The following is a 22,498-nucleotide window of genomic DNA, read 5'->3' as shown; positions in this document are numbered from 1 at the left end:
TTTCTTTGGATGGAAACTTCTTTTCTTTATTTTTCGAAGCCATTAACTAACTTTTGTTTACACAAGTTTTCTCTTCTTCTTTCTTCCTCATTCTATTTTCAGACTTATCTAAATTGGGTAGGTTGAATTTTTATTTTGTTTTGTTTTGTAACAGAGGGTAAAGGATTTGTGGTTTATGAAAGGCTAAAGAAAGGCTCGAGGGGCTTAACTAGCGGAAAATAATTCATAGGTTTGAATTTCTTGCTATATCGATCCAAAGAGGGGCCTAAATTCTCGCTTAGGATATGGCATAGTGATCAAGCAAGTGGACGTGTGATTTCTCTATCCAGATTTTACTTCTCCCTTGTGTCATTTCTCAAATGTTTATTTCATATAAGGCTTTTAGGCTATATTCTCCACAGGATTTGTAGAATAAGTACTCTAGCCTAGATTTGAGAAACTTATCGCTAACAATCATCGATACTCATGTAATATATTTATGGATAGATGCAAAGATTATTACCTACATATTAACCTAAGTTTCTAACAATTATTCCGATGCAAAAGCTCACGGAGACTTCTAGATTGTTAAGAGCATAGAGAAAGAAAACAATACCAATATTCCTAAGTGTATAGCATAAACTTATTTATTTATATTTTTGAAATTTTTAACTTGAAAACAAATGCATATTATACATATCTATATCCTAACAGATGCCTTCATTACACGTGTTTCTATCCCCAAAAACAAGAAGCATGCTTTGTCCTCAAAGCATTTAAATAAAGAGGGTAGAAAAATACCATGGAAGCACGTGAAATTCTGGAACATCTACAAAACAAGGTTAGAACATACTAATATAGGAAATAAAAAACTGACGCAAAGATACGGCCTTCGGAAGTTCTGCTGACTTGTGTGTTGTTTCTGCCCGCGTCGACTTTTCAGCTTTTGATCAGGCTTTAGAAAGGCTTTGTCTTCTTGAATCTTGGCCTTTAGTCACGGAACTCCTTAGTAACCGACCTTTGGTCCTTTATCTCGCTAAAGTGGCACATTTCTACACATAATGGACTTTGAAGCCTGAAATGCATAAAAACACATAATCAGTGTTAACTCTTAATTATTACTTACATAATTGGTCTAAAAGTATGACTGTTACGTATTCTAACTATCTATGCGTAAACATAAATAATCAATTTACGTAAATACGTGTTTATATCAATATTCCTACTCTCAATAATGAAGTAATATCAGAGAGTCAGGATTCGTTCCACTCTTAAACCCTCAAGACGTAAATTAGAATTCAACTACTCGACACAAAGAACAATGTGAGAGTAATGTGTGATGTGAATTTTCTAATATCATTATACTATCATTTCCCAACCAATTGTGAGGATTTCTCCACTACCCAGAATGCATGTCAATCAATAAAGAAAACCAAATAATAATAGGACATACCTGAAGCCATAACGTTGATCAAGCAAGTCTTATAAGCAGCAATGGAATGTTGTTGTCTTCCACTCTAAAACCCTTCTTGTGTTCTCTCATAGTGGATGGAAAACTTATGAGAATCATAATAGGATTTAGGGTGGGGACCTCAACTTATATATTATGGGTGTATTTATATTATAGCCCATCATGATAATAGAAATACGCTTAAGCCCAAAAAAGTATCTGCACATATAGTTAAGCTCATACTCACTTTATACACGTGTCATGACCTGACACGTGTGATTTAAGACATGTAAATGACTCGGTCATGTTACTTTAAGATTACGGTTTAGTGAGTCTTCCTAATGTCACTCAGATGTAGTTCGACAATTAACAATTGTGTAATATTGATAAAAGATAAAATTGAATAGTCTACCTACGAAATGAACGATGAACTCAAAACGTAAGTAAACTAAAACTATCTACTTGTCTATTTTTATCAAAGTTTCTACTCTCAATTCTATCAAAATAGAGTGGAGTCACAAATTTGTTCCACTCCTAGTGCTCTAGCATGGAATGTTTTCTAATCTAATTAGTCGGTCTTAAGTCTAATGAGAGCTTTACGAAGGGTGTTATTCTACGATACAATATGAAATTGATTATGTTGAATTTAAACTACTTAATGCTATGGAAATATGATTGTTTTTGAATCTAGATAAAGGATTAGAGGGGAATTGAATCCACCTCGAATCCAACTTAATAACCTAGCATAGATTCTTGTATCTCGATTCTTACGTTCTTACGGCAAGAATTTCGAGTTCTAATCCCTAGTGTTCATGGCATTTCTACCAAATACTAACTAGCATGTGAGGTCGCCCACCCATTCTCATGGCTTAATCACGACCTTCTAGAGTGGAATAGATTCTACAATGTTTCTACACTATACCACTAAGTTTTCATCAAAGCTTCATCAACCCATCTAATGGAGGTTTTAGCCTTGAGTCATCAAACCATCATTTCCTATTGAATTATAACTACTCATCATATTAAAATTCTAACTTAACTAAATTAACTAACAATATTTCAATCTACTTAAACTACGAAATGATAATCAACAAGAATTAAAACTAGATCTATAAATTGAGATGACAAAAATCAAAATTAACAAAATAACTATTTTATTTATCTAATCAATCAAGAACAATGATTCAAAGACTTAATCTAAAACAAGAATTGAAAATGGAACTAAAACTTAATTAAAATATTGGAAACTAGATCTAGAATTATCTATATTGTTTAGGTCTAACTAGCTACCATTAACAAAGAGCTAAGCTTTGGTTTTTATACTTTCAGATCCAAAAATCGTGCATGGGCTTGGAGCCATGTTTTGGGCCAGAGAATCAGGCCCAAAACCCAATTCTTTCAGTCCAAAAAGGCCTCTTCAGCTGCAGTTAGCTTCAACCGACTTTTCGTCCACTTCTGCTCCTCTGATTGGGTCAAGGATCAGACCATTGGAAAGCTCTTTCCAAGCCGGTCGTTTTGACATAAGGTAGGCCCCATTCCGAGGTCTGAGTCCAAAGATACGGCCTTCGAAAGTTCTGATGACTTGTGTGTTGTTTCTACTCGTGTCGACTTTTCAGCTTTTGACTGCGCTTTAGGAAGGCTTTGTCTTCTTGAATCTTGGCCTTTAATCACGGAACTACTTAGTAACAGACCTTTGCTCCTTTATCTCACTAAAGTGGCACATTTCTACACGTAATGGACTTTGAAACCGGAAATGCATAAAAACACGTAATCAGTGTTAACTCTTAATTATTACTCACATAATTGGTCTAAAAGTATGACTGTTACAGGGTTAAAACTACAGTTTTGGGCTCTTATCAAATGTGTATGATCTATGTAGGTATACCTTAAAGAAAAAAATTCTAACAACCTTTCCACAATGTTGACGGCAGACTCCATATCGGATTCTTGTGTCATGTCACAATGTATGTAGCGTTGGCAAGTATAGGACCAAATTTATCAAGAATATCAGTTATTTTGAAATGATTAGCATTCTGCGCAAACAACTTGGCTGTTGCACCCCTAAATCCTCTTGTTCCACCAGTAATAGCAACTTTACCTTTAAACCTGCAATTTGTCTTCGTTTGTAAAACTTCTATGAACTTATTGTAAAATTTATGCTCTACTCAGAAGAAATTCTTCACCAATTTCTTGAAAATTGAATAGTATGGTGTGGGGGTTTTTTTTTATGAGGACTGAAGAGAAAGGGATATTTTTTTGGTTTTGCTGAAGAGACGGAGAAAGCCAGAAAAGTATAAAAGAGGAGAGAGAAACGTGAGGAGGGAGAGCGTACTTCATTTTTTTTTATTTCTCGCCACGTCATTACAATAAGCCAATTCGAGATGACTTCGATAATTTTTTTTTTTGTGCAAGGCCTGTGTTGTAGTCGCGCCCATAGTGAAGTGTGAAACTGATTAAGAAGACACTTGGGCCATTGTAAAAGGTGTTTGAGAACATAATACAAAATATTAGGAAATAAGTATTTATCGATATTCAATTTTTGGATATGTATCGTGGATATATTGATAGGGTTATATACTAAAAGCATTACTTTTGTATTAACTCTAATTCTTTATATTTTGAATGAGAATCATATAGGCAAATGTTATGCAGATTATATATGTTATTAGTTATATGCATGTGTATAATATTTTATGTTGTAGATGACATGGTGTGAACACACAGAAGATCATATCATCAGTACCATATAAAATATAAGTAATCGTTCATAACCTAGATGGATTTGGACAAACCATTAGTACGATTGTAGTATAATCTGGTATTAGTCTATCTTGACTATAGGATTACACTAGTACACTTTGTGTGTATTGAACAGGACCAAGTGAGGTTGTTTCTCCTTATACTAACTATATAAGAGAACAAACATCTCTGTTATTATGGATGCTTGTCCTCCTAATCCGGATATAATAACGGGCACTTACATGCATTGTACATTGCTTTAAATCAGCAATGAGTGAGATTCATTTGTGAATCAACAAACTCGATGGATTGGGTAATAACATTGTATGTAAAGTGTGTTGTTGATTATAGAAGGAATCCGTGTCCCGCAAGAACTCGGGTTGATGATGTCCCCTTGAGGAGCTCAAAAAGATTGTCATGTAAACCCTGCAAGTGGATTTATTTCGACATGACAATGAGGTTGAGTGGTACTACTCAAGGACATAAGAAGTTGATTAATGTAGTTGTCAGTAACTTTACTTAATCAACGAACATTCGATATCTTAAACACGGGGAGATCAACGAGCATATAATATGGAGCCCATAAACGCTGACACGTAATTTGGGATTAGGGCGGTAGTGCAACAATGGCCTTTAGTGGAATAAGCCATTTGTTGACGGACTTGGGCCGTGTATTCGGGGCGAACATGGGAAGCCCAAGCCCGTTAGGAGGCCCAACCCTAATTTCTCCTTATGGTCTTTGTTGTAGCCTATAAATAGAATACTCTTTCTCTCTGGCTGAATTTCACTATTCACTGGTTCTGAAAAAGAGGCAAGAAAAGTAGATTTGAATTCGTTTCTGATCTTGAGAGAAAGAAGGGAATTGGTAGATCGTTGTCCACACAACGTCCAATCTATTCTAAAGGAATACAACAGAAAATCAAGGGGTTGATTGTTGATTTTGGATTTGATAAAGCTTGGATTCTCAGAGTTATCTAAATCGGATTCAAAGGTATGTTTTCCAATCACAAATCGTGGACACCCATTAATTTCGCTGCGCGTGGTGATAAACGTAAAATTGAATAATTTACCTACGAAATGAACGATGAAACTCAAAACACAAGTGAAACTAAACTTAATTACGCGTTGCTATCAAAGATTTCTATACTCTCAATTCTATCGAAATAGAGTGGAGTAAAAAGTTCATTCCACTCTTAGTTCTTTAGCATTCAAGTTCCCTAAATTGACTAATCTATTCAAAGTCTAATTAGAGCAATGGTGAGAATTATACTACGATGTGAATTAAAACTAGACGTAATATACACTACACCATAACAGGCTATTTGCAACGGCAAAAAAGCGTTGCTAATAATTTTCGCAACGCTTTTTAAGCGTTGCAAATATGGCGTGGGTAAAGTGTTGGAAATTTTTGCAACGGTTAATAACCGTTGCAAATTGAAATTTCCAACGCTTATTAGCCGTTGCAAACAGAAATTTCCAACGGTTTTTAAGCGTTGCAAATATTATTTGTAACGCTTGTTATGCCTATTTGGTACAAAATTTTAGCAACGTTTTTAAATTTGTAACGGTTATGAACCGTTGCTGATGGGTTGCAAATAATAAAAAAAAAATCCCATATTTTATAGCAACCAGCTAAACCTGCCCCAACCAAGGTGAGAGAACGCTAACATTGTGTCAGCACAATTATAAATATCTGCTGGAGCCAAAGAGGCAAGGCTGAGGGACTATCGGTTCATGGAGCTAGCCACAGCTTAAGATGAATCTAACACACCTATATCACTCGCTGAATCAAAGGGCCAATAAGTATCAGCAGATGAACCCAGAGAAATCCCATATGATTCCTAGCAAACATTCAAATCAAGATACACCAGACGAAACATCAAGTAATAGCAAATAAATTAAGATGGGAACAGTAATCATGATAAACTAGAATTACTGAGAATATTCAGTACAACTAATTGTCATATAAATCTTGCTCCAACATATTTAAACACACTGAAATCAAACTTTTTATCGTCTATTAAGGTCCTAATTCACCACAAAAAAAACATGTCTTCATCACAACAATCTCCACCAGCACAGCACGCAGACTCCACCCTTTAGCGATACTGAAAAAGTGTAGACAATAGCAACAAATCATAATATGCATCTTATTAATTCAATAGCCTTAGAGAGAAAGGAAATCATGTCCCTAATTTAATAATCCACTTTCTTTCTTTTGGTCTAAAATACTAAAACCCATTAGTGTCAACTAAAAACATACCTTGATAAAGCCAATTTAATTAGCATTCCTTCGGAAGCACTGCCTGCAGCACATGAGACCATTGGCAATGAGTTTTCTGTTTGATGGCAATGTTGCAGATGATCATGCAGGAGAGAGGTTAGGCTCAAAGCGTCTTGACATGATATTAAGTCGAAATGCATCGCGAGATCAGAATCAAATATAAGCAAGCGAGTTACGATCAAGATCAGGTTGTGGCCGGCCCCGAGTTGGAGTTAGAGGTCTTTGAATGTTAAGCTCCTGCAAAAATCCAATTATGTGAGTATTCAACTGGGTACATTTTAATCAACTATATATATATGTCAAAAACCCTGCCATATCTCACCTGCATCCATGTCTCATCTAGGACACGTTCGGGAGATGTCTCAGGAGACTGAATTGGAGGTGGCAAAAGATGAATCAATTTGGGAACCACAACCAATCCCCTTCCAACTACCAATATGGCCCCAACATTATTTGCCGTCCCTGAAACAGGTGTTACCTTATACGGCAGATTTGATTTGATGCATAAAAGGGAATGGGAAACCAAAACTATGCATACCACAGTAGTTGGTAGCAGAAAATAGAGTGATCAACTGCCCCTGAGCAAACCGTTCAAAACCATCCATAACACATTCATGGGCTCTTACAATAAGCTGCAATTTGTTTCTCTTACAGAAGTCAGCGACGCGGTCAGGCTGCAGGGACAAAAAGCATTAGATAAAAGCTTCATAATTGGAAAAATAGACTTCTGCGTATATCTTCTATTTGTATAATGAATGTGACTCGAGTACTCGACTGTCGTACTGTGCATATCAAAAAACCAACCATTATGCAGCATTATAGCAGTAGTCTTGCTGCACAGATCAAACACTAATGGCTAGTGTGTTTCCACTAACCAGATAATCAATCAAGTTTTGCAGGTTTGCATATAACATTTTGTAATTTCAGTTGTTTGTTTCACATGTTTCTTTTCAGTTTTGCACCTTTTGTTTTTTAAATGAGTTGTATACCCAAATGGTTGGAGAAGTCCACATCAAAATTCCAATAGCGTAGTCATTCCAATATACTAGCCATCCATCCAACAATTACCATAAGTAGAGCAACCACCATGGGATAAAGGTCACAACTCATTAGTGGACCACAATTAACAACCATCCGATCAAAGTTGTTTAACTACTTCATTCCAACGCCCGGTTACATCCAATATCCAATCAGTCAAACACCAAAACATTTCTAATATGTTGTCTTCAAATTATCTTTAAGACATTACCTCAAACAACCAAAACAGAGCCAATCTTCTCAGATAAGAAAACAATAACGTTGAGCACAAAACCTAGCTAAACATGTCTTTGTTTAATAAGTAATTCACATCTTCAATCTCATAATTATTTCGTTTAAGTTTAGTATCTTATCAACAGTCATTGATATATCCCTTCATGCAATTTGCACCATCCCTATCAGACCCTTAAAAAGGATTGTGTATCTCGGACATGAAAGGAATGGACTCATAGGATAATGATGATTTATGGTTTAAAACCCACGATATGGCACCAAAACCATGGTCCACGATAGTTATGAAATAAGGGAGATTATTGACACAAATTAGTTATTGAATTCTTGTGGCGACTCAGGACTCCAATGTTGTGTCATAATCATTTGAGAAAGTGAATAATTTGGAGATGAAAAGGACTTAGCATTATCTATCTGATGCACAAACACTAGTATGAAAAAGCCAAGACATATGCTTGTCAAATATTGGATAAATATTAGAGCACGCCGACATTGAATAATAATGCAGAATCTCTTTCAATTAACTCTAAGATGTCAAAGAATGGAACATGAAAGTCAGCCATAAGGTTGATTAATCAAATAACTACTAAGTTTTCGTTAATCATAGATTGAACAAAATAAATTTATTTCTTCAGGCAAAGTATGTAGGAGAAATGCTTTCTTATTTTCTATGAAAAAGAAAGCAGAACTGCATCTGTGCATCCTAATGAGAATGATAAAACCAATATCTTTAGACCTTTTTAGTGCTACGATTTGATCAAATAAGAGCTACTTTTATTGTAAATAAGGTGTGTAAAATTCTAAGTGTTGTTCGTATAAAACTAAAAAGAAGTCATTCAACTTTCTTCTAACCCTTATCTCCTTTAAAAACTACTGACTCTACAAAATGGTTTACCACACATCCTTTAGCAAAACTCAAAGATTTTGTGTAAGGCATTTGTTTAACTATATATCAACAGCAATGACCTTTCTAACAGGTGGTATATCAACATAGGCATAAATGCATAATGTCATTAAGTAGGTTGACAAAGTTTTGAGAAGCTGTCTCGAGTCCAAACATCAAAAGAGTGAACCACATTATAAGTGTAAAGTCCATCTTTTAGATTCATTCCAAGTTTCTAATACTGTGATGCATGTATCAAAGCACAAAATTTCATTCTGGGTTATGTTAACCTAATCAAAGCTAAAGTATAAATTATAAAAACTGAAGAAGAAAAACACTGACCCCTTCGCGGATACGGAACTTTACACACTGGGCAATGCAAATCTGACTTCATGGATTCCGTAGTGCATAAACTGAAAACAGTAGGAAAGAAAATTAAAACAAATAGAATTTTAAAACAGAAACAAAAAAAAGGGAAATTGATTGTTTCTACTTACTTGCAGAAGACATGGTTGCATGTTAACGATCTTTGCCGATTTCAATAGAAACTCAAACTGCAACAGAAAAAAGAATATCCCAAGATTCAAGAACAAAATATTTGAGAGAAAATTGAAAAGTCTATTTCATAGATAATTATTACCATATTAGGCATTTGAGCTCTCTACTCATCTCTAAATTATCATAAAAGGCACAAAACTTCAACAATAGCAGCAAATTCGAGTTGTGAAGTAGTTTCACCTTCTTAGTTTGCATCATCAAGCCATTGCAGGTGTAGATACCTGCATCTTGAAGCTTCTTAACATCTCCAGCATTGATTTCTTGTGAAATCACTATAAATAAACAAACATAAACGTCAAAATTAGGTTGAAATAGTATTGTTTCGTTTCATTGAGAACAATCAACAAATATTTCGGATCCGAAGTTAATCAAACACAAGTTTCACTCTAATTAACGATGAAAACTGAAAAACACTCAGTTATGAAGTGAAAAACAACTAGAAATGAAATCCACAACAAGTGAAATCGATTAACGGATCATTAGTCAAGTGAACGATCCGAACTCATGTTGAGTTTTGATCTAAACATGCAAATCTCCCTTATTATTACGAAAACTCCGCGATAAACTTCTTCAAATCGGTGTTCATGTATTCAAAAACAAGATACTGAACAGTTTTTCCCTTCTTTATACGTGCTTGTTTAACATCCAACAATCTAATTTTAACAAAAAAAACTAATTAAACCCTAATAATGATAAATAAAGATTGATTATTTAAACCCTCGACGATGGAGGGATCTAGAGAAAACATTCTGAGAATGGATATTTCACGGAGGATTGAAGGAGAGAGAATGGAGATTTCACGGAGGGAAGCATTCTTAGGTTAGGTCACCATAAGAAAACCCTAACCTAGCGGCTGTGAGAGAGAAAGAGAGGTTTTTTATATACGAGCGCGATTTCTTTTTTGTTTACCTGTTTTCGAAATTTCGATCTTGTTTTGGTTTTTTGGATTTGTAACACTTCTCAAACGATTTTCAAGCATTGGCAATTAATTCCATAAATTCACCAAAATAAAGTAACGCTTTGCAACATTGCTAACGCTTATATAGCGTTGGCAACTTACTAACGGTAAATAACCGTTGCAAAGCAAAAAAGGTGCGTGTTGCAAATATCCTATTATGGTGTAGTGATAAAGATTATAACTTTATTAAATTTAACTAAACAATAATTGAATTTTAAATTAATAACTAAGAATTGAATAACAACAACTGAAATTAGATCTAACAATTTTAAATGACAAAATCGAAATGAACAAGAAATAACTATTTTATTTATCTAATCAATGAAGAACTATGATTCAAAGAATTCACCTAAAACAATGTATGAAACTAATTAATTTAACTAATTGAATTCAAAAACTAGATCTACAAGCTATTTTAATGGCTACTTTCTATTCTAGATTCTCTAACTATATCTTTCTTAAGAGTTAAGTCTTGTTTTATGCAAAGAAGGAGACCAGATCCACAATTTCGTGCATGGGCTGAGGAGCCATGTTTTGGGTCAGAAAATCGAGCCCAAAGCCCAATTTCTCCAGTCCACAGAGCCCATTTCAGCTGGTTTTGACTTCAGTAGACTTTTCATCCACTTCTGCTCCTCTGATTGGGTCAAGGCTTGGATCATTGGAAAGCTCTTTCCAAGCCGGTCGTTTTGATGTAAGGTAGGCCCAAATTCGAGGCATGAGTCCAAAGATATAGTCTTCGGAAATTCTGTTGACTTGTGCACTGTTTCTGCCCGTATTGACTTTTCAGCTTTTGATCGGGCTTTATAATGGCTTTGTCTCCTTGAATCTTGGCCTTTATCACAGAACTTCTTAGCAACCAACCCTTTTCTCCTTTATATCGTCAAAGTGGCACGTTTCTGCACATAATTGAGTTTCATGCCTGAAATACATAAAAGCACGTAATTAACATTAACTCTTATTTATTACTCACATAATTAGTCTAAAAGTAGTATTATTAAGGGGTTAAAACTACAGTTTTAGGCTCTTATCAAACCACCCCCAAACAGCATTTTGCTTGTTCTCAAGCAAATATGAGAAATTAGCATAAGTGACCAAAAATGGAGTTCTAACTAATCTCGTTTCGCCGAGTGCTATTGCATTGACCATATGCAACAAGGCCTTAAACCACTAGGAATTCCCTAGTGGACGAGTTATAGCCTCGTGAGAGTTTTCCAGTGAAGGTACTCACAAAATTCATTTATACTACAACGACTCAGAAATAAAACTATTGTTTGCTTATCTATGTCTCAATTATCTATACATGTCACTAGCAAATGAATACAGAATAATCAAGTCGAAACCTAAACTAATATATGCATAATAATCTATCATCTATGAATAAACATATATATAATGAGTAATACTATGAGATGAACTAGCAGGTCCGTTTCTAAAAACTCGGAATAGCGTTTTTAAGTAGGTCCTCACATAAATGTCAAGACAAAAACCACTCTGATTTTTCCGCTCAAGTTTCGATACTCTAGTGTGCAGTGGACACACTTTACATACAATCTCTATGACACACAAGGAAGCCGGAGTCGATCAAACATATCTGCCATTTACTATCATACTAACATATTCCTAATTGAGCTAGAGGTCTTTATTAGGTGTTGCAGGGATTAGGAGGTGGTTTAAGAAGGAAGGAAATGGATATTCAAAAAGGACGAGTCTGAGATAATAGAGTCTTCATTTTATATAACTAGAGAAGACCTTGTTCCTTACTTTTGCTTCTACACTTTGTTTCCTTCCTTAGCCATATTTTTCTTTTCTTTGGCTTTTGACTCCTTTGATTCTATTTTTTTTGGAGTTCTAGCTCTTTATTTTCTTTATTTTTATTTTATTTTACTTTTTATTTGGATGGAAACTTCCTTTTCTTATCTGAAGCGACTAACGAATTCTTGATTTCAAAGGTTCTTCTCTTTTCTATTCTTCATCTCTATTTACAAACTTATTTAAAGAATAGGGTAGGTTGATTTTTTATTTTGTTTTGTTTTGTAACAGGGTAAAGGATTTGCAGTTTATGAAAGGCTAAAGAAAGGCTCAGAGGGGTGACTAACGGAAAATAATTAATAGGTTTGAATTTCTAGCTATATCGATCCAAAGAGAGCCTAAATTCTCGCTTAGGATATGGTATAGTGATCAAGCAAGTGGACGTGTGATTTCTCTATCCGGATTTTACTTCTCCCTTGTGTCATTTCTCAAATGTTTCACTCATATAAGGCCTTAGGCTATATTCTCACAGGATTTGTAGAATAAGTACTCTAGCTTAGATTTTAGAAACTTACTGCCAACAATCATAGATACTCATATAACATATTTATAGATAGATGCAAAGATTATTACCTACATATTAGCCTAAGTTTCTAAAAACTATTCTAATGCAAAAGTTACGTGAGACTTTTAGATTATTGAGAGCATAGGGAAAGAAAACAATACCAATATTCCTAAGTGTATAGCATACTTTTTATTTATATTTTTTAATTTTTTTAATTTTTTAGCTAGAAAACAAGTGCATATTATACATATCTATATCCTAACAGATGCCTTAATTACACGTGTTTCTATGCCCCCTCCAAACAAGAAGCATGCTTTGTCCTCAAAGTATTTTAAATAAAGAGGATAAGAAAATACCATTGAAACGCGTGAAATTCAGGAACATCTGCAAAACAAGGTTATAACATACTAATATAGAAAAGATATCTGACGCAACTCTATAAGAGTTACACCCATAATGAGGTTAATGAGAAACAAATTTGCTTGGGACATAAGCAGACACTAACTGAAATAAAAACTTACCTACACTCCCATTTAAACATTTTCCTCCTCATTCCCTCTTCATCCTTAATAAAGAAATGAGGTTCCTTCGCATCCTGCCATGCCATGGTAATTTGCCAGGCTTCACGCCACTTATCGTCTACTATAGCTAACCTGTCAAGCGCCACTTGGTCGGATGGGGTGTAAGGCGCAACCTGATGAGGTTGTATCCTCCACCCTTGCCAAGTCATTGCACAGAACGATCGAATAATACAATTGGTAGGTCTCACAATGTCGACCCCAACCCAATCCATGAAACGGGCACAAAAAACAGGGAAGAAACATAGCATTATACGACAAATTAAAACAGGCATAAGAAGGTACTCATGCCTCTTGCCATGGGCTCGGGCTAAACTAGACATTAAGGTCTGTGGAATATCATAGAGTATACGTCCCCCAGCTAAAGCAAGGAAAATATCACAAGTTTCGTCATTTACAAAAGAATAACGCCATTCCCCTCTAATGTTGAGGATAATCCAAAACATAACAGTGCCCACGTTCATAGACATGCTACAAAGGGTGACGTTATAATCCCCTTGGTCATTTATCATAAATATTCCTGCCCCGTAATACTTATGCAAATCATCATAGTTATACATGTACATATTATCTACCAAATAGGCCCATGAGTCTTGTATTTCAGCCGGCATAGCAAGTCCAAGCACAAAGGCTATCAAGAACCTGGAAATTTCCATTGGTTCATCCCCAATGGTTTATCAAAGACGTTACAGTTATCATAAAAATAAGATGGAAGTGTGGGAGAATAAAGTTCATCAGGACTTACCAATAGTGGCTCCCATCCTGCTAGAATGATCACTTCGCGAAACCACACACCATAGGTGTTACTTTGGAATAAATCTTCAAATGGCTATTCCGGTATGATACGAGGGAATGTCATCCCCAATAAACTTGCTGGAAAAGATGAGAAGGATCCTGGAACAATCTTCGGAAAACTGGAAATTTTTGGTGCCCACAGGGGTCAGGGCGCAGGGTGCTCTCAAGCTATGCCTAGGATGGGCGCGGGTGGCGCTCTGGTGATATTTGAAGTCTAAGCACTTGGGCGCAGGGTGCGCTCACTGTTAGCCTGGGATGGGCGCATGTGGCGCTCTGGATGAAAACTAGAATTCTAGTGTTTTGGCCGCAGGTAGCATGCTGGTTTGTGCTGAGTAGGGCACATGTCGCGCTTTCGAGGGTAGGATTTTCTCGATAGCGTGTGAGCGTGGTGGCTCCCTCAGCGCAGTGTGCTTCTCGGGGAGTTGATAGGCCGAAGTGCGAAGGAAAAATAAGGTAAAGTGAGAGTGAAACGTGAGAGATGAATGTGAGATGTAGTTGGGGTTGTGAGTGTAGAATGAATGCAATTTTTATAGGTTTTAAATTGCTAAAACGAATCGGGAAGTTGCCAAAAAGCTTTAAGGCAATTGCCGAAAATAATAAAATTTCCAAACCCGAAAACGAAAATAACTCATATTCTTGATTCTAAGACAACCCTAATATCTTTTAGGTTGAATTTAGGATGGAAACTGCCTAACTCATCGAGATTTCATCCTACCACAATATCTATTCATATCGATAGCCATATCGGTCATATTCTCAATCCTCAGTCCAAAACAAATTCTAAAATAGACGAACATATAAATGAATTATACTAAGCTATTTAATACCACCCCCAAACAATTCGGGGAGGTGGGATTAATGATAACAACCACGCACAATTCGAAAATAACCAAATTATATTAAATTTTAATTCAAACAACATAAAACAACCAAATTCAAATTTAATTACTTAACTAATATCCGACTAATAAAACAATAAAAACAACTAAATAACAACGAAACACAAAATTATTCGAACACCTAGCCATGTGATGAAGAAGGGCCCTGAGATGGAGATTGGTCATGGGATGAAAAAGGGCCCGATCCATTCGTTCTTTGGCGACGATGCTCATGCCTCTCAGACTCATCTGAAACAGAACCCTCCAAGGGTGGCATGCGTCGTAGAATCTCTACATGGAACAAACGTTGTGCTTCCATCTTAGCCTTTATTGCTGTATACTGGGCCTGGTGACGCTGGTGGATATTCTCCATGTTAATCAAGATATCTTCCTAACCCTTTTCGAGTATTCCAAAACTCGTGTTAAGGTTTATTTGTTTATTTCGAACTATAATCTGTCTATCTCGTATATGTTCACAAATAGCATAAATGCAACGCACGCTAGTATGCAACACTGACATGCGTTCTGAATCAGACGTACACCTCTCCAAGGCATCTTCATCTAACCATGTCATGTCCTCCCCTTCCTCATCCGAATCCACTACCTTATCCTCCGGCAACATCCAAGTCTTTTGGATACACTCCTTATAACTACTTTCATTTGCATGCAATTTCAACATTATCCGCTCAGTTCTTGGTTTATTCCCCCAAGACAACATTATCTTCGTAATTAAAACAGGAAATGGTGCGATACTCTTCCCAACTTCTCTAATCATATTTAGCAAAAACTCGAGGATACATAATTCATTCTTCTTTTCTTGCAATATTCAGAGAATGTGCAGACATGTGAACCCGATGTCGCTCATTCTCGGATATCGGATCAGATCGGTTTTTAGAGTTATATCCGAATCTGATTAAATTTTTTTTCGGAATTTTCGGAAATCGGAAAATCGGCCGATGAAAACTACACCCAGAGCCAGACCAATTTCGGGTCGGATTTCGGAAAAATCGGAAATTCGGCAAAAAGAGACCCCCTAATAAAAATAGAAAGAAAGAATAGGAATCTCACAAATCTGAATGTGTAGTCGTGTCAATATATATATAAAAAATTGTTCACATAAATTTTCTTTGAGAATTGAATGGGAATCTCACTTCCATAAAAATAGAAAGAAAGAATAGGAATATCACAAATCTGAAAGTGTAGTCGTATCTCACTTCAATTTGTCCAAAGTACCAAATTTCACAAAAGCCATACATAGTGGGCAGTGTTAGTTAGAGACTCAGAGCCTACTCCGAAATGGTAAAAATGCTGTAAACCTGATTTAACTCGCACCAAAAACACAATAATAAGATGCCCCACGAAAACACTGAATCACAATCCTAATGCTCTAAAAATGCTCTAGTACGGTAGCACCAAACATTATCGACATTAACATCAATAACAATCCTACTGTGTATTTCAAGTATGTCTATGTTCTAAACTGACACGGATGTTTTTAACTGGTAGTTAGCGTTTAAAAGAGCCATTTAGTTACTCAAATTTTCTTTTCTTTGGTAACAAATAAACAAAATCCTAAAAAATATTGAATTTTATTACCTGTATTTCCATGTGTCCTAAATTTCTAAATATAAATCTTTGCAAATGCTCCTGGGACCTGCAAATAAGATTCTTGCCTAATGTTAAGTATATATGTACCATAGTCCAAAATGCCAAAATATGAGAGATTGGTACGATACTTAACCGTGCATTTTTTATTCCGTTGAACTTTTCTTTTGGGACACCAGCAACTCAAAGACATTCCCTCGGACATTGCCGGAACAATCAGTGGCGAGTGGCGAAGCCCGTTGTCTAAAATTGGTAATATGCTAGTATTTCAAGTGTAGGCTTTGAAATTTTGAAGTATGAACCTCAGTCATAGTTCCGAGTTCCGGTTCCGGTTCCATCGTCTGTGTCACTAACATGGATGGATGTTAGTTTGTGTTCCGAAAAATGTTGTCCATGTGTCTTGGGACTACAGGTTTAATTTGGAAACATAGACAAAAGGACTCCATTGAAGCACGTGCACCGAGCCACCAACCAAATCGTGTCTAACTCTCGTGCCGGAAATGGTAGCTAAACCACCTAGATTCCAAAACCAGGACTCCGCAACAAGTGGGATACAACAAAATCTTAAATTTAAATGGATTCCAAATCAAATATTTCATCCAACTGAAATCAAGTTAATAAATATTTTCAAATCCGAAATTGCTTATAAACGTCGCCAAGAGAGACACTACAATCTGACACCGGCATAAAGAAACAAAGAGAGAAAGTGTGAAGGGCAAGAGATCAAGAGAGACAATATGGGTGGCTGGGCTATAGCAGTGCATGGTGGTGCAGGGGTCGACCCAAATCTCCCAACACACCGCCAAGAAGAAGCCAAACAACTACTCGCTCGTTGCCTCAATCTCGGCATTTCCGCTCTTCGCTCTTCTCTCTCTGCCATCGATGTTGTAGAACTTGTTGTAAGTTTTTATTTATTAACTTGCTATGATGATACCATGAAAGACGTGTCACAATGTGTTACTAATTTTGGTGATTTATTTGATTGTAGGTACGAGAATTGGAGACCGATCCGTTATTTAATTCGGGCCGTGGATCGGCGTTAACTGAAAATGGAACCGTGGAAATGGAAGCCAGTATAATGGATGGACCGAAAAGGCGATGTGGAGCCGTATCAGGAATCAGCACTGTGAAGAATCCGGTTTCGCTTGCTCGACTTGTTATGGAGAAGTCTCCTCATTCGTATCTTGCTTTCTCAGGCGCTGAAGAATTTGCAAGAAAACAGGTTTGGAAAAGTTTTATTTGGTTACAACTTACAACTGTGTGTAGATTTGTCTGGTCTGTTCTAATTTTGTTAGTTTAACATGTGCTTTTAATTTTATTTTGGGGGTTTTGATAGGGCGTAGAAATGGTGGACAATGAATATTTCATCACAAAGGATAATAAGGGGATGTTGAAGTTGGCTAAGGAAGCAAACTCCATCGTGGTACGTTGACTTGATTCTCTGATTTTACAGATCATCTTTACTGATAAAGTAGTTCGTATCTTATAATTTCTGTGCTAAAAGCCTAAAGCCTAATACTCCACAATGTACGTAACTAAATGATGGAAAAAAAAGTGTGGGGGCTTGCTTTCCTTTAGCGAAAGGCCCATATTTCTTAAGTTTAGAGGAAATAACAAATTTTTTTTGTGTTTTTCCTTCATAAAAATTGAAATTTGACATCTGTCTCAAATGTCAGACTGACTTTTACAATTTTGACCTATTTTATTAGTCCTAACTAAAAAAGCCAACTAAAAGCCAACTACCAACAAAAAAAAAACTACGAACTAAATCAGTTACCAAAAGAGTAGTGGGTTAATCAAAATAACTAAAATTCATTCGAAATCTACAAAATTTCAATTAAAAGTGAGATGAATTTCTGGAGAGACCAAAACAATGTGGAAAACATCAACTTCAAAAACGGAAAAAATGTATGTTGATTACAACTAATTTTAATACAATTTTAACAATTTAAAATGCATCTCTGATAATTTTGAATAACATGTTTAAGCTTTGTTTGATGTAATTCAAATTGTGAAATTGTGAAAGGACAAATGGTTTTTTTTATAAGACAATTGTATTATTTGATTGCATTACATCTTGGAGCAATACACACGCACCCTTGCCTGATGAGTGGCCTCGATTGACACACACACCTACAGCCTGGGCACATTAGATTTTAGTATTATTTATTTGTGGAAGAAATTGGTAATTACAAATGAAAGGATAAAAAAGATAACTAAGAAATTTTAAAAACAGTTAATACACCCAAAAAGTGACGTGTTGTTAAAATTGGAGTAGAATCAAAAGATAATATTGGTCTTTCTCTAGACTAAAAACACATTAAAGAAAGTGTCTAGAGCCCAATTTCTAGATTTTTTTAAGTATGCAAAACAAAATTTTGGGATGGACATTTTAAAATAATTTTTATGTGTTGATGCAGATTGCAGAGTGATATTTAGGTAGTTAACGAGAGATTCTATTATTAATTAAAAAAATTAAGATTGTTTGTCCTGAAATTGATTACTTTTCAATTCTCCAATTTATCGAAACTAATGGTATTTCCAAACCTACTTAGATATATATATGGCAAGGGCCGAGCAAGTTAAAATTCTGGCTTGGCACTCACCTATATACTATTTGCAGAGTAGATCGGATCATCTACACAACCAAATTTGAAATATACAAGTGTGCACAAGAAATAGAAATGGTGTTCTTCATTAGAAAATCAACAAATGAAACAAATGTATCAGAGGTAGTGGTGTCAAATGGGTCGGGCCGGGCTGACCCGGCTCTCAAACAATAAAGCCTTCATGCTTTGAGGGTCGGGCCAGTCCTATCCTCATTTATCTCGAGAGCCGGGTTGGGTCAGGCCAATGCTTAAATCTTGAAGCCTTTATCCGCCCCTCAACCCTTTCGAGAGGGCTTGAAGTGTCGGGCTTGAGGGCCAAACGTGAGGGCCGGATACTATGTTATACATTTGATTTACAAAATAAATTTAAAAACATTAGTTAAATATGATAAAATCGAATGCACTTCACAATTAAACCTTCAAACTAATAAAAAAGTTGTTAAAGTTGTATTAGTCAATTATGATCAATTAAATTCATTTCGTAAAATATTATAATGAAATTATAAGGTTGCCAAACTTAATAGATAAACATTCTTTTAAGTGATTTTTAGCATATTAATATTAAAATAAAATATATTGTAAAAAAATTTATTAAAATATATGTAATAAATATTGAGGGCCTAATGAGGGCCGGAGTTACGAGAGGGCTTAAGTTTCAAAATCTAGGCCCTTACCCTCCCCTCAAAAGCTTGAGAGCTGGGTAGGTCCAGCCTACAAATGTGTGAGTGCCTCATTTTAAGAGCTTTTTCGGCCCATAGGCCGGGTCAGGCGGGTGGACAGACTGTTTGAGGGCCATTTTGACACCCTAATCTAATAAGACTATGTTTTAGGAATCTAGTTGCGAAAAAGGGAATACAGTACTGCGATAAAGATTTTCTTATGAGATGTTTTAAATCAGAATGGAATCTCTTTGAAAATTTTGTCCAGAATCATGTTTCAATTATTACACTTGCCTCCAAAGATCTGGGTCTATGGTGCATGACATCCACGAAGTAGGTCAGAACAACTTGCTTAGTCTACCATTGAACTTGAGCTTTGTGTGGGGTACATGAAGTCAGAATAAAGTATTAAGCGCCTTCAAGCCAGAGGAAAGTGGGTTTAATAGTGGGGAGCGACTACAGTACATGGCCCAGCACACAAAAAAATTGCGAAGTCAATTCTTATTGGCTTAAAAGAATGACGTGGCAAAACCCAAACCAAAATCTCGGCCAGAAAAAGTAGGAGATAAAGAAATAGAAATTAAAAAACCAACAGCAGAAAAACAAAACGAGAAAATTAACAGTCTTCTTCTTTGAGCACTCAGCTTCTTTGTGTTTGTTTCTCTTTTTTCAAGTTTTTATAGACTCTAGAGAACCTAACTACCGAAGTCAAACTTTCTGTTATGAAGAAGAACACACTCCTAATTATAAAAATGAAAATTTTATTGATTAATGAGAAATGTCAAATACACGAAAACCTATTTATGAAATTGGACTTGATTCATCAACACATCGGTTTAAAACAATACTGTTGATTAGTGAAAACAAAAACCATATTTTAGAGAATTTGATTTGTATTCAATCTGTTCAGGTAATTTATGGAAAACCAATTTCAACACCAATAAATAGTAGTTGTAGCTCTTCTGGTTCAATTTCTGGAAAACCAGCAAACACCCAACGTTGTAAAAGGTCTGAAAGAGGTGGAAATAATGAAAATAGAAGTCATTCCGGTGAGATTTCGGAATCGTGTGGAAGTAGCCCATCTGTTGTTGATAGGCATTCGATCTACTTCCACAAGAAGGCCTATATAAGAAATATATTTGTTGTTGATGAGCCAAGTTAATAAAAATTGTTAATAAGTTCACCAGTAAATAAAAAAACGTCAAAATTTGATGCCTAAACTTCATCACTTCAAGTTTGTGTGAATTTGATGAGAGTTTGTGTGAAAATAACTTAATGAATCCATGTGAGAGATCAAACCCCGAATTTAACATAAAAACACCAACAAAAGATCAACGTATTTAGCTGAAGAAAGAGAGAGATTAGTGTAGATCACCTAAAAGGAGAGAATGAACTCACTATTATTATTGTCTATTTTTCTCTTTTATTTCTCGTTTTAGTTACCGCACGTCATTTTTCTAAACCAATCAGGCCTGACTTCGTAGTACTGGGCCATGTGTGATAGTCGCCCCTTAATAGTGGGGCGCGATTGTCACATGGCACAGCACAAAAAAATATTTCAGAAGTCAGTTGTGATTGGCTGGTGAAGAGAGAGGAGAGAGAATTTGACTCATTATTTTAATACAATACACCAATCAGAATTGAGTTTGGAAGTTTTTTTGTGCTGGGCTATATGGGTTAGTTCTATCCTTAATAATAGTGCCCATGCTATTATGCTTCCTGACAAGAAGATTGAAGAACATATAATATAAACCAATCCCCAATTAGATTGCTGGACGATGTTAGAATTTGGGGACAAGAATAGATCTTGTGGTGTATGAAGTATGAACTATGAAGTTGAGCATTAAAGAGGATAATATGCCTATCAGAAATCTAACAAAGACGGGCCGACGACAGTAGTCACCATTTAAATATTGCATAATTCCACGAATATGAAGCAATTAAATAAGTTTAGTTTTTGTTTTGTTTGGGTTTTTCCCTATATTTTTGTTCCATCACCAATTCTCAAGATTCATCCTTCGTTCTGGTGCAGTTTGATTATAGGATCCCAATCCTCGGAACATGTAGTGCTGGTGCTGGAGCAATTGAGAGCGCACTACAAATGAATGGCCTACCAATAATCATATATGCACCAGAGACAGTTGGCTGTGTGGTGGTTGATAGCCAAGGTCGGTGTGCGGCTGCAACATCCACAGGTGGGCTTATGAACAAAATGATGGGTCGCATTGGTGACTCGCCCCTTATAGGCGCTGGAACCTACGCTTGTGACCTTTGTGGCGTATCATGCACTGGTGAGGGTGAGGCCATAATTCGTGGTACTTTAGCCAGAGAGGTTGCTGCAGTTATGGAATACAAGGGACTAGGACTTCAGGATGCGGTCGACTTTGTGGTGAAAGAAAGATTGGATGAAGGGAAAGCTGGGATCATCGCTGTTTCTAATAAGGGGGAGGTTGCTTGTGGATTCAACACCACTGGAATGTTTAGGGGATGTGCTTCAGAAGATGGGTATATGGAGGTGGGAATTTGGGACCAGGACTAGACTTAGATTCCATTTTGAACTTTTGAAGTAGTTGTTAGATGTATGGAAATAAGTAGTTGTTATGTTGCATTAACAACTGTTAGGAATCTTTGTGTTTGGGGCTGACCACTCTCAGATTTCTTAATGGGATATTGTCTTCTGAATCCTCGAAGTTCTTGAAAATCAGGTAATTAACAGTTTTTGGATTAGACCCAAGGAACACACTTACACATAAGTACATAACTAAGAAGCTTCCGAGTAAAATGGATGCATATACGAATACATTCAGGCATCGAATCTAAAAATCCTACAAATTTCCAGCCACAAATAGTAATTTTGTTTTTATGAAAAGGCATAGAAAAAGCTGCTAATTGATAAGTTGCTAAGTGAACAGAAAAAAATTACATCTAAAAAATACTTTA

At 35.9% G+C, this 22,498-nt stretch overlaps 2 protein-coding genes across 3 annotated transcripts; one reads left to right on the top strand and one right to left on the bottom strand.

Annotated features, from left to right (window-relative positions):
- Positions 1-6,047: 6,047 nt before the first annotated feature.
- Positions 6,048-9,482, bottom strand: LOC147525708 (serine/threonine-protein phosphatase BSL1-like). Of its 2 annotated transcripts, none has more exons than XM_086565582.1 (7): positions 9,343-9,482; positions 9,102-9,158; positions 8,947-9,017; positions 6,991-7,126; positions 6,775-6,914; positions 6,432-6,689; positions 6,048-6,276 (listed from the first exon to the last, which is right to left on the bottom strand). In XM_086565582.1, exons 4-6 carry the CDS (start codon positions 7,055-7,057, stop codon positions 6,606-6,608), a joined length of 291 nt encoding a protein of 96 aa, XP_086421708.1. In that variant the 5' UTR covers positions 7,058-7,126; positions 8,947-9,017; positions 9,102-9,158; positions 9,343-9,482; the 3' UTR covers positions 6,048-6,276; positions 6,432-6,605. The 2 variants fall into 2 exon arrangements, with proteins under 2 accessions (XP_086421708.1, XP_086421714.1); XM_086565588.1 differs by having other exon boundaries at positions 9,245-9,403.
- A 7,345-nt stretch (positions 9,483-16,827) lies between these two features.
- LOC147525707 (putative isoaspartyl peptidase/L-asparaginase 2) lies at positions 16,828-22,292 on the top strand. Its single transcript, XM_086557268.1, has 4 exons — positions 16,828-17,189; positions 17,279-17,512; positions 17,627-17,713; positions 21,591-22,292. The coding sequence occupies exons 1-4, from the start codon at positions 17,028-17,030 to the stop codon at positions 22,095-22,097; spliced, it is 990 nt and encodes a 329-aa protein (XP_086413394.1). The 5' UTR covers positions 16,828-17,027; the 3' UTR covers positions 22,098-22,292.
- The last annotated feature ends 206 nt before the right edge of the window (positions 22,293-22,498 follow it).

Source organism: Coptis chinensis, chromosome 1 (assembly GCF_015680905.1).
Source record: "Coptis chinensis isolate HL-2020 chromosome 1, ASM1568090v1, whole genome shotgun sequence".
NCBI classification, from domain to species: domain Eukaryota; kingdom Viridiplantae; phylum Streptophyta; class Magnoliopsida; order Ranunculales; family Ranunculaceae; genus Coptis; species Coptis chinensis.
The sequence above is the reverse complement of the archived record's forward strand: the minus strand, read 5'-3'. Positions and strand labels throughout refer to the sequence as shown.